This window comes from Littorina saxatilis, unplaced genomic scaffold, assembly GCF_037325665.1.
Source record: "Littorina saxatilis isolate snail1 unplaced genomic scaffold, US_GU_Lsax_2.0 scaffold_601, whole genome shotgun sequence".
In the NCBI taxonomy this organism is placed as follows: Eukaryota; Metazoa; Mollusca; class Gastropoda; order Littorinimorpha; family Littorinidae; genus Littorina; species Littorina saxatilis.
The window spans coordinates 55,053-66,513 of NW_027127954.1; the positions used below are offsets into that span (position 1 = coordinate 55,053).

General features: G+C 45.4%; 1 protein-coding gene and 1 long non-coding RNA gene across 2 annotated transcripts; one reads left to right on the forward strand and one right to left on the reverse strand.

Moving 5' to 3' along the window:
* Positions 1–3,469: 3,469 nt before the first annotated feature.
* LOC138956320 (uncharacterized) lies at positions 3,470–5,814 on the forward strand. The gene is made up of 3 exons (XM_070327710.1): positions 3,470–4,107; positions 4,767–4,951; positions 5,297–5,814. Exons 1-3 carry the CDS (start codon positions 3,496–3,498, stop codon positions 5,811–5,813), a joined length of 1,314 nt encoding a protein of 437 aa, XP_070183811.1. The 5' UTR covers positions 3,470–3,495; the 3' UTR covers position 5,814.
* Positions 5,815–6,055: 241 nt separating this feature from the next.
* Positions 6,056–10,916, reverse strand: LOC138956321 (uncharacterized). Its single transcript, XR_011452598.1, has 2 exons — positions 9,128–10,916; positions 6,056–8,148 (listed from the first exon to the last, which is right to left on the reverse strand). It is a non-coding gene; the product is annotated as an uncharacterized lncRNA (long non-coding RNA).
* Positions 10,917–11,461: the final 545 nt, after the last annotated feature.

Below are 11,461 nucleotides of genomic sequence, written 5' to 3' on the forward strand. Positions count from 1 at the left end.
AGAAGTAAAACATAGTTGTGATTTTGAGAGGGATGGGGGTAGTGGTTTTAGACGGAGGAGTAAAACACAGCTGAGATGATTAGAGGGATGGGGGTGGGGGTGTAAGACGGAGGAGGAAAACACAGCTGTCAATATGAGAGGGATGGGGGTTGTGGTGTGAGACGGAGGAATACAACACAGCTGTGATTTTGAGATGGATGGGGGTTGTGGTGTGAGACGGAGGAATAAAACACAGCTGTGATGATAAGAGGGGTGGAGATAGTGGTGTGAGACGGAGGAGTAAAACACAGCTGTGATGATAAGAGGGGTGGAGATAGTGGTGTGAGACGGAGGAGTAAAACACAGCTGTGATGATAAGAGGGGTGGAGATAGTGGTGTGAGACGGAGGAGGAAAACACAGCTGTAATAATAAGAGGGGTGGAGATAGTGGTTAGAGACGGAGGAGGAAATTACAGCTTTGATAATAAGTTGAATGAGGTAGTGGTGTAAGACGGAGGAGTAAAACACAGCTGTGATGATAAGAGGCATGAGGTAGTGGTGTAAGACGGAGGAGGAAAACACAGCTGTGATAATAAGACGGATGGAGATAGTGGTTAGAGACGGAGGAGTAAATTACAGCTTTGATAATAAGTTGAATGAGGTAGTGGTGTAAGACGGAGGAGTAAAACACAGCTGTGATGATAAGAGGCATGGGGTAGTGGTGTCAGACGGAGGAGTAAAACACAGCTGTGATGATGAGAGGGATGGGGTTACGGGTGTAAGACGAAGGAGGGAAACACAGCTGTGATGATGAGAGGGATGTGGTAGGGGTGTGAGACGGAGGAGGAAAACACAGCCGTGATAATTAGAGGGGTGGAGATAGTGGTGTGAGACGGAGGAGGAAAACACAGCTGTGATAATAAGAGGGATGGAGATAGTGGTTAGAGACGGAGGAGGGAAGCGGCTGTTATGATGTAAGGGACAGGGGTAGTGGTGTCAGACGGAGGAGTAAAACACAGCTGTGATGATAAGAGGCATGGGGTAGTGGTGTCAGACGGAAAAGTAAAACACAGCTGTAATGATGAGAGGGATGGGGGTACGGGTGTAAGACGAAGGAGGGAAACACAGCTGTGATGATGAGAGGGATGTGGTAGTGGTGTGAGACGGAGGAGTAAAATACAGCTGTGATGATGAGAGGTATTGGGGTAGTGGTGTGAGACGGAGGAGTAAAACACAGCTGTGATAACGAGAGGGATAGGTGTAGCGGTGTTAGACGAAGGAGGAAAACACAGCTGTGATGATGAGAGAGATGGGGTAGGGGTGTCAGACGGAGGAGTAAAACACAGCTTTGATGATGAGAGGGATAGGGGCAGTGGTGTCAGACGACGTAGGGAAACACAGCTGTGATGATGAGAGGGATGGGGTAGGGGTATAAGACGGAGGGCTAAAACACAGCTGTGGTGATGAGAGTGATGGAGTAGGGGTGTGAGACGGAGGAGAAAAACAGCTGTGATGATAAGGGGGATGGGGGTAGTGGTGTGAGCTGGAAGAATGAAACACAGCTGTGACGATGAGAGGGATGGGGGTAGGGGTGTGAGATATGGGAGGAAAACATAGCTGTGATTTTGAGAGGGATGGGGGTAGTTGTGTGAGACGGAGGAGTAAAACACAGCTGAGATGATTAGAGGGATGGGGGTGGGGGTGTAAGACGGAAGAGGAAAACACAGCTGTCAATATGAGAGGGATGGGGGTAGTGGTGTGAGACGGAGGAGGAAAACACAGCTGTGATAATAAGAGGGGTGGAGATAGTGGTGTGAGACGGAGGAGGAAAACACAGCTGTGATAATAAGAGGGGTGGAGATAGTGGTGTGAGACAGAAGAGGAAAACACAGCTGTGATAATAAGAGGGGTGGAGATAGTGGTGTGAGACGGAGGAGGAAAACACAGCTGTGATAATAAGAGGGATAGAGATAGTGGTGTGAGACAGAAGAGGAAAACACAGCTGTGATAATAAGTTGAATAAGGTAGTGGTGTAAGACGGAGAAGGTAAACACAGCTCTGATGATGAGAGGGAAGGGGGTAGTGGTGTGAGACGGAGGAGGGAAGCGGCTGTAATGATGTAAGGGACGGGGTAGTGATGTCAGACGGAGGAGTAAAACACAGCTGTGATGATAAGAGGCATGGGGTAATGGTGTCAGACGGAAAAGTAAAACACAGCTGTGATGATGAGAGGGATGGGGGTAGTGGTGTAAGACGAAGGAGGGAAACACAGCTGTGATGATGAGAGGGATGTGGTAGTGGTGTCAGACGGAGGAGTAAAACACAGCTGTGATGATGAGAGGGATGGTTGTAGTGGTGACAGACGGAGGAGTAAAACACAGCTGTGATGATGAGAGGGATGGGGGTAGTGGTGTGAGACGGAGGAGTAAAACACAGCTGTGATGATGAGAGGGATGGGGGTAGTGGTGTCAGACGGAGGAGTAAAACACAGCTGTGATGATAAGAGGCATGGTGGTAGTGGTGTCAGACGAAGGAGTAAAACACAGCTGTGATGATGAAAGGGGTGGGGGTAGGGGGCAAAACGGTAGGGGTGTGATATGGAAGAATATAACACAGCTGTGATGATTAGAGGGATGGGGTAGGGGTGTGAGAAGGAGGAGTAAAACACAGCTGTAATGATGAGAGGGATGGGGGTAGGGGTATGGTGATAGGCAAAACGGTAGGGGTGTGATATGGAAGAATATAACACAGCTGTGATGATGAGAGGGATGGGGGTAGGGGTGTGAGAGGGCTAGGGAGGAGTACAATACAGCTGTGATGATGAGAGGGATGGGTGTAGCGGTGTGAGACGGAGTGATAAAACACAGCTGTGATGATCAGCTGGATGGGGGTAGTGGTGTGAGATGAAGGGATAAAACACAGCTGTGATGATGAGAGGGATGGGGGTAGGGGTGTGAGATTGAGAAGAAAAACACAGCTGTGATGATGAGAGGGATCGGGGTAGGGGTGTGAGATGGAAGAATTAAACACAGCTGTGATGGTAAGAGGGAGGGGGTAGGGGTGTGAGTTGGGTAGGGAGGAGGAAACAGCTGTGATGGTGAGAGGGATGGGGGTAGGGGTGTGAGTTGGGTAGGGAGGAGGAAACAGCTGTGATGGTGAGAGGGATGGGGGTAGGGGTGTGAGTTGGGTAGGGAGGAGGAAACAGCTGTGATGGTGAGAGGGATGGGGGTAGGGGTGTGAGTTGGGTAGGGAGGAGGAAACAGCTGTGATGGTGAGAGGGAGGGGTGAGGGCGGGGGTGAAATAACACACAGCTGTAGGAATAGCGTTCCCCACAGAGTCCTTAGTATTATCAACACTGCTAGCGAACACGTGTGCTGCTCTCGATACAGTTTTGTTGTTCAAAAGACCTTGAACAGGTTCAAACATTATTTTGAGGAGACAGTACATCGTCAGGTCTTTGATTCCAGAGGGAGTTTCTGAACGCCTGGTTCCCTAACCTGCACAGGGACGTCTATATGATCCCCCCACACCATGTAGACACGGTGCACGTCACAAAACAACACACCCAGGGAGGTGACTTGATCGACGTGCTGAAAACTCAACAAAAAATCGACAGTGATAGCACTAAGCGTTCAGAGGTCAGTGACGTCGTACACATAGACAGAGCGCTGAAGAAAGTCCACTGCTGCATGAATAAGATAAAGGACAAAGCAGAGAGTCAGAAAGAAGTTTTAATAATAATGACTCAAGGCAAATGTGGCCTTTACGGCGCTGGTTCCCGAAGCCTGTACACTGGGGCAGCCGCCAGGAGCATGAACAGCGACGAGACAGAACCTTTAGTTCTGCAAGAAGACTTAGTTCTGGAGAAAGACTTTGTTGATCTGCTGGTCATTGATCGTAACCGGGGAGTAATGATGGGGGCAATCATACGTCAGACAGAAGAGGACCCTCATGCAGTTCAAGAAGAATTGCGGAAGGCAGCTGATTACCTGCAGCAAGCTGGAGATGTCGTGAAGCGTTGTGTTCTGGGTGACTTGGACCTACCCCAGCCTGCAATCCACCAGGCCATTCTCCTGCCTCACACGACCAGACGCTGTCTAGTGGAGGCGCTGCAAAACATGGACGATGTAAGTATGCAATACCCCTCCCCCCCCCCCCCCCTCCTCTACAAACGCACACATACACACACGCACGCACGCCAGCACGCACACACACAACTACACACCCACACACACACATACACACACACACGGCACACACACATACACACACACACACCCACACACACACACCCACAGAGAGAGAGAGAGAGAGAGAGAGAGAGAGAGAGAGAGAGAGAGAGAGAGAGAGAGAGAGAGAGAGAGAGAGAGAGAGAGAGAGAGAGAGAGAGAGAGAGAGAGAGAGAGAGAGAGAGAGGGGAAAGAGGGGATAACAATTTCCCCATCAACAGATACTGAGTTTCTCTTTTCCACGCGCACTTTGTTTACCTTGCTGACGAGAACAACACTTTCGGAACACTGCTCAAGGTAGCTTAGTTGACGTCAATTTGCGGTACATTTGAAAACGACGTCATTTGAGTTTAAGCGAGTCGCTCAAAACGGGCAGACAGCTTTCTATTACATACGGAAACACTGTGGTGCTTTTGTCCAGAAAAACTCTTCTTTTAGGCCCAGAAGTCAGATGATTCCGTATGTAAGTATAGTTAACTGTCATATTATGCAGCGCGTGTTAAATCGTTCTTTGTTATATCCTCCATTTATTTGCAGTCCGTGTGTGTTGACCTCAGTTGCAGAAGTTGGAGCAGTGTCTGGGCGTGAAGGCAGGGCAAAGGGTCGACAAGTGGTGTCTCTGTCATGATGATATGACAGACGACACCAGACGGGACGCCTGGTGGAACACCTGCTGGAAGGGGGGAAAGGCAGGGGACCCCGCAATGAAGGGAGGTTCCACGTATGAAAAGCTTGTGGCAAGGTAGAGTCATTTTATCGGTAAAATAACCACACACAGAGAAACACAAACGCATGAATACACAGGTGCATACATTATTATTGAGTCTGTCTGTCTGTCTGTGCCTGTCTGTCTGTATGTCTGTCTGTCTGTCTCTCTCTGTCTCTGTCTCTGTTTCTCTGTCTCTCTCTCTCTTGTATATTTATGTATGTGACGTTCTGTGTGCTGGCATGTCTTTTTTGGGCCTCTTTATGTGTTTTTCTTTCCCTATTTCGTGGTGTGTGTGTGTGTATGTGTGTGTGTGTGTGTGTGTGTGTGTGTGTGTGTGTGTTCACAAGCTTACATAAAGTGTGATATTTATCAATGCAGGTTCGCTGTACCACTGGCAACGGTACAGGTGTACCTTAGTCGCAAGCCGCGACTACAGCTGTGGAGCCAGGGCCATTTTGTTCAGGCTGTCGGGGAAGAACATGGCAGACCCATGTCTTGCCTTGCTCTTTTCCCGGAACAGTTTGAAGTCCTGGAGCACACGCCAAACCACGAAGACGACGACATTAGGGTCTTCAGGGGCGCGCCCGGGGTAGGGAAATCGATCATTTTAATTCTAAGGGGTTCCTACTGGATGAGGAAGTATCGCCGCACCGTCTTTGTTCTTCAGACGAGTGACGATGGTACAGCTGCCGCCTACCTGGTTAGACATCAGTTGAGCAAAACAGTCGGACAGGGCGCCGGCAGCGTGCAGCTCGTCAACATGGCGGGGGTACGGGACGGGGGTCGATGGACAGAGGCAGGCGAGGAGAAAGTGCAGGCCTGGGTGGAGGAGCTGTGTCAACACGCACAGACTGAGGGGCGCGTGCACATCCTGGCCGATGAGGCCAACGGGTAAGAATGACCAAAGAAACTACAATGGGAAGAAGGATAACTTCCTCATTGGGCATGCTTAGAAATGAGAATGGCTAAATACGAGTTATTCCCCTTTTCTACATGCTGAACAGGCTGTCTCCTGCTTTGTCATGACTAGTACAGTCGATCTTTCTCATGCTGTGACTTGCTTTATTTTCACATTTTCGGTATTTAAAACAGCAAACACACACACACACACACACACATACACTGAAGAAGTTTCCATTCTGATTCGGTTATTTTATTTGGTGCTATATGTTTGCTTCACATTGTTTCTTCTTTTACATTGCTAAACACATCCATAATGCATGCATGGCTCATTCGAAAGAGGGCAACTGAATAACTGATGCCCAATAGCAATAAATACTGAACAACTGAACAATAAATAGCAATAAATGATGACAGCGCCAAGTTTTTAAGTACAAAGTGAAATCATGTGACTGGACAAAGGCACAATTACAAAATACAAATAAAAAAATCGAGGCTCATTTTAAATTAAGTTCTCAGCTCATGGGGAAGCATAAGGTGACCCTAGAAACCGAAATTAGGAGACCTCCCGCCCCCAGGGCAGACTACAAAAAAAAACAAGAAGGGCAAAGCCCATACGACTCACATGCTTGACCTAAACCTAGCAATGACATCATACACTAAGAACTGCTTTACACATTTTTCCTACCAAAATACATGTGACCTTGACCCAAGGTCAAGGTCATCCAAGGTCATGCAACACAAAGCTGTTAATTCAAGACATAGGAAGTACAATGGTGCTTATTGGCTCTTTTTACCATGAGATATGGTCACTTTTAGTGGTTCACTACCTTATTTTGGTCACATTTCATAAGGGTCAAAGAGACCTTGACCTTGATCATATGTGACCAAATGTGTCTCATGATAAAAGCATAACATGTGCCCCACATAATTTTTAAGTTTGAAACAGTTATCTTCCATAGTTCAGGGTCAAGGTCACTTCAAAATATGTATACAATCCAACTTTGAAGAGCCCCTGTGACCTTGACCTTGAAGCAAGGTAAACCAAACTGGTATCAAAAGATGGGGCTTACTTTGCCCTATATATCATATATAGGTGAGGTATTCAATCTCAAAAACTTCAGAGAAAATGTGAAAAATGTGAAAAATAGCTGTTTTTTAGACAACATTTATGGCCCCTGCGACCTTGACCTTGAAGCAAGGTCAAGATGCTATGTATGTTTTTTGGGGCCTTGTCATCATACACCATCTTGCCAAATTTGGTACTAATAGACTGAATAGTGTCCAAGAAATATCCAACGTTAAAGTTTTCCGGACGGCCGGACGGACGTCCGGACGGCCGGACGGACGTCCGGACGGACGGACGGACGGACGGACGGACGGACGGACGACTCGGGTGAGTACATAGACTCACTTTTGCTTCGCATGTGAGTCAAAAAGGGGGGGGGGCTAATTTGTGAAAAAGTATAAAAGGAATCGAAAACTGTATACATGTATTTAGTTAATACCCCAAAAATTGTATAGTATATACAATGTCAGACCCTAAAGAAAGTTTGTTAGTCTTTGCTTAGGCAAAACAAAGCAAAATAGCCTGTTTACGGTATCCCGACCAACCCTATTTTTCTAGACCAACCCTAGACTTTTTTTTTTGGCATTTGGAAAAAAAGAAAAAGAAAAAAAAAATCAATTTTGTTCCTGTTTTTTTGCAAAATAATTTAAAAAGATGGTTATAAATTTTTTTTCAGAAAAGCCGACCTACCGACCCTCTTTTTGTGTGCCTATGTTACTGTAAACAGACTAAAAGGTACATCAGAAACAACACACCAGGGAGGGTCCAAAATTGTATCCAAATATAGATGGTAGTCCATGTTCCGAGAGTCCTTTTTTAAATTTTGAATTGCCTACCATCTATTTTTTTTTATACAATTTTGGACCCTCTTTGTACGGAGAGAGTTGGCAATTGTTAATCACATTCTCTCATCTCATTGACTCTCCTTCAGCTCCTTGGTAACATGCGTTCCCGTCTCTGCCAGGATTGGACACAGCAGCAGATAACCGGTAAATATGTAACAGGCATAAATGGCAAAATAGCTCGCCTCGCCTGATAATATATGAGACAACTGTTCTACTACAAAGTCTTTCTTGGGAGGCTTGGCTAATTTACTCGCTCGTTTTACACGGGGTTCCATCGTTTTCTTTTCTATTAAATCGGAAAACCTTGCTCCTCAGTTTGTTGACCTTCTGCCAAAGTTCCGCTTCACGAGGGGATGGGGAAGATGACGACTTTGATGCTTTACATCCTATGTCCTCCAGGATCGCCTGAATGTCATCTAAAAAAAGAAAACACACATAAAATAACATAACCATAACAAGTTACAACCTGGAAGAAATTAAAACACGTGTAATTAAATCACAAAATGAAAATAAACAATAGCGTAGGAAGGCAGGCCAGAAATGAAGTGTATTAGCAACTATGGATACGATGTGGAACAATGATGGAATTGTCCTTGTTTGGTACTGAATGGGTGAGGCCATTAGAACTGTACCCACGGAATACGCGCTATATAAGCTTCATATTGATTGATTGATTGACTGATTGATTAGGACAACAGTACCAGGTAAACTCCTCACACACCATGCCTCTTTCTTTCTTTCTTTATTTGGTGTTTAACGTCGTTTTCAACCACGAAGCTTATATCGCGACGGGGAAAGGGGGGGGGGGGGGGGGGATGGGAATAGAGCCACTTAATTGTTTCTTGTTACACCATGCCTCTAACAGGATATGTTTCCCATCTTTACGTGTTGGAACTACAGGTACAATTTCATCCATCCATGCATCCGCCCTATACAGCTTCTTCTTCTTCTTCTGCGCTCGTGGGCTGAAACTCCCACGTGCACTCATTTTTTTTGCACAAGTGGAATTTTACGTGTATGATCGTTTTTACCCCGCCATTTAGGCAGCCATACGCCGCTTTCGGAGGAAGCGTGCGGGGTATTTTTGTGTTTCTAAAACCCACCGAACTCTGACATGGATTACAAGATCTTGTGTTTGCGTGTACACACCAAGGGGGATAAGTCACTAGCAGGTCTGCACATAAGTTGACCTGGGAGATCGGAAACATCTCCACACTTAACCCACCAGGCGGCCGCGACCGGGATTCGAACCCTCGACCTTCCGAGTTAATAGACCGACGTCTTACCACCCCGCCACAGCGCCCGTCACCCTATACAGCAATTATCAACTATGTAATGGATGGGTTTAAACATTTTTTGATGTCAGGGTGTTCTTCATGGTTAAAAATCTCTTACCTGGTTGAACAATTTGTGCATCAGGCGACAGGTCGGTGCTGGCTTCATTTGTAGCTACCCTTTGCGATGGTGGCTTCCTCCCACTAGCAACCTGCAAATGCACAGCTCTTTAACTGACAAACTCACAACCAACACCCAGTCACAATGAAACAATTCTCCCAATTTCATGGCATTGGTCTTAGGCCACACAAAAAAGTGTATGTTTCTCGTAAGGCAAAACAAAAATAATCTGTTTACAGTATCCGGACCGACCCTATTTTTTTCCCACCGGCCCTAGACTTTTTTGGGGGCATTAAAAAATGAAATTAAAATATTCAGATGGCTAAAATACAAAAATAAAAAGCCGACCTACCGACGCAATTTTTGGGGGGCCTATGTTACCTTAAACAGACTTTTTTTGTGGCCTAACATGACTAAAGGTGGAGATTTTTTTTCTAAACTTTTTTTTTTTAAACCATCTTTTTAACTTATTTTGTTGAAAAACAGGAAAACAATTGATTTTCGAATACCCCTTTTATTTTTGAAAATGCAAAATAAAAGTCTAGGGTCGTCGGGAAAACATAGGTAGGGTCAGGTGACCAGAAACATACAACTTTTTTGTTGTTGACGCCGACCCTATATACTTTTTTTGCCATTTGGGGCTGTTTTTTGGCAAAATAAGTTCATCATATCATCATAATCAAGACGTCGATCCAAAATAAGTAACTTTTTTTTGTTGGCCTTATCATTTTTTTGCGCTAAATGCAAACAGGCATTATTTGATGGGAACAATGCTGGTTTTTTTCAATTCTTACATCAGCCTCAAACTTGTCATTACTCAACCTGCATTTAATAGTGTGCTTCATTGGTTTGCAAAAACCTAAAACCAATAAATAAATAACCTTCGGTGGTGGATTGGGCACTGCAAACAATGTCGGGACAGCATTCCACACAAGTGATCCTCTCTGCAGGATTGTTTTACTGGTTGGCCTCAAAGTGATCAGTACAAAGCTTGAGACCTTGAACATCAGCTGGCTGCAGCTTTTCAAAGTCCTCTCGCCTTGTGAATTGCATCCATATTCTGCACCTAGTTTGACAATAAAAACAACAATGTTATTGTTAAACTAAGCAAAAAGGAAAGACAAAAAATAAATCAGATCTTCAGTCTAAATCTAACGCTCTGCCTGAACGCAAAACGGATGAGTGATGTACCTTTGTACTGTAGTTTTCCCGTAAGCAAGGTTTGATAAAGATTTCGGCAAATATGCCCACGGGTAGTTTGTCATCAAGTGTAAACTGTTGTTTTGTACTGACTGCTGACTCACACTCACAGTCGTAAGTACAGTGTACACAGGCACAGGTACACACGCAGACACACGCGTACATAGTACAGCTAGTACAGAAATCTCAGGATGAACCGATCCATGCTATGTTTGTAATATTTCATTTGCATATTAGTTCTATAAATACTGTAGTATCATAGCAGACAAAAATGCCCAGCGACAGTTGGCTTATCTGAGTGAGTTGACTCGAGCCATTGCATTCTCATTCTGAAGAAGGTAAACCTGATGAAATAATCACTGCACAACCCACCTTTTTTCTTCTTTAGGGAACTTGTGGAAAGTTTTCCCGAATCAGCTCTGTTTGTAACGGGCGTTCTTGCAACAAAAAGCCGAGCACAATTTACCACCACCTCGCACGCGATCGGTACCTACGCGATCCGCCATTTTGTTTTCGCCGTCAGCATGTGACTAGGGACGATAACCCACAAACACTTTTTCGCATTTTCTTCGCAAGTTCCACGTCTTCCTTATGTACAGTGTTTGGAATGACGCCGTACACTGAATCTAACACTGCCTCCTGTCACTCTTGCGTTAGTCGGTGTGGTCGTGTTCGGTAGAAGATAATCTGATCATTCCGAAAACGTGTTTTTTCACCTTCCTTATATGCAAACTGTCAATAAATGATATAGAGTTTGTGCGTAAATAATGGTTCTTAATTATTCCCGTTTAATCAGTACGTTACGACAGTTTATCCCAGCGAAGCTGGAGGTATCCCACGAACGCATTTTCATACCGATCATGATAAAGAAGGATTCTTTGTGCCCGGCTACGTGCTACAGTTGGAGATGGAAGTTCACCAAAAATTGGGACCATACTAACAAAAATACGGTGGGTGCAATAGTCGCCCCCATTTTTTGAGCAAACGCCATCCAAGGCCGCTTTGGACGGGTAGAAATTCTGTACTTTCCAAGTCTATTTGTGTGTGGTTGTTCAAGACTATGGATAAAGCTCGCGTGAGAAGATTACGTCACGGTCAAAAGTTTTTGACGTCAATTAATGCATCATGACGTCA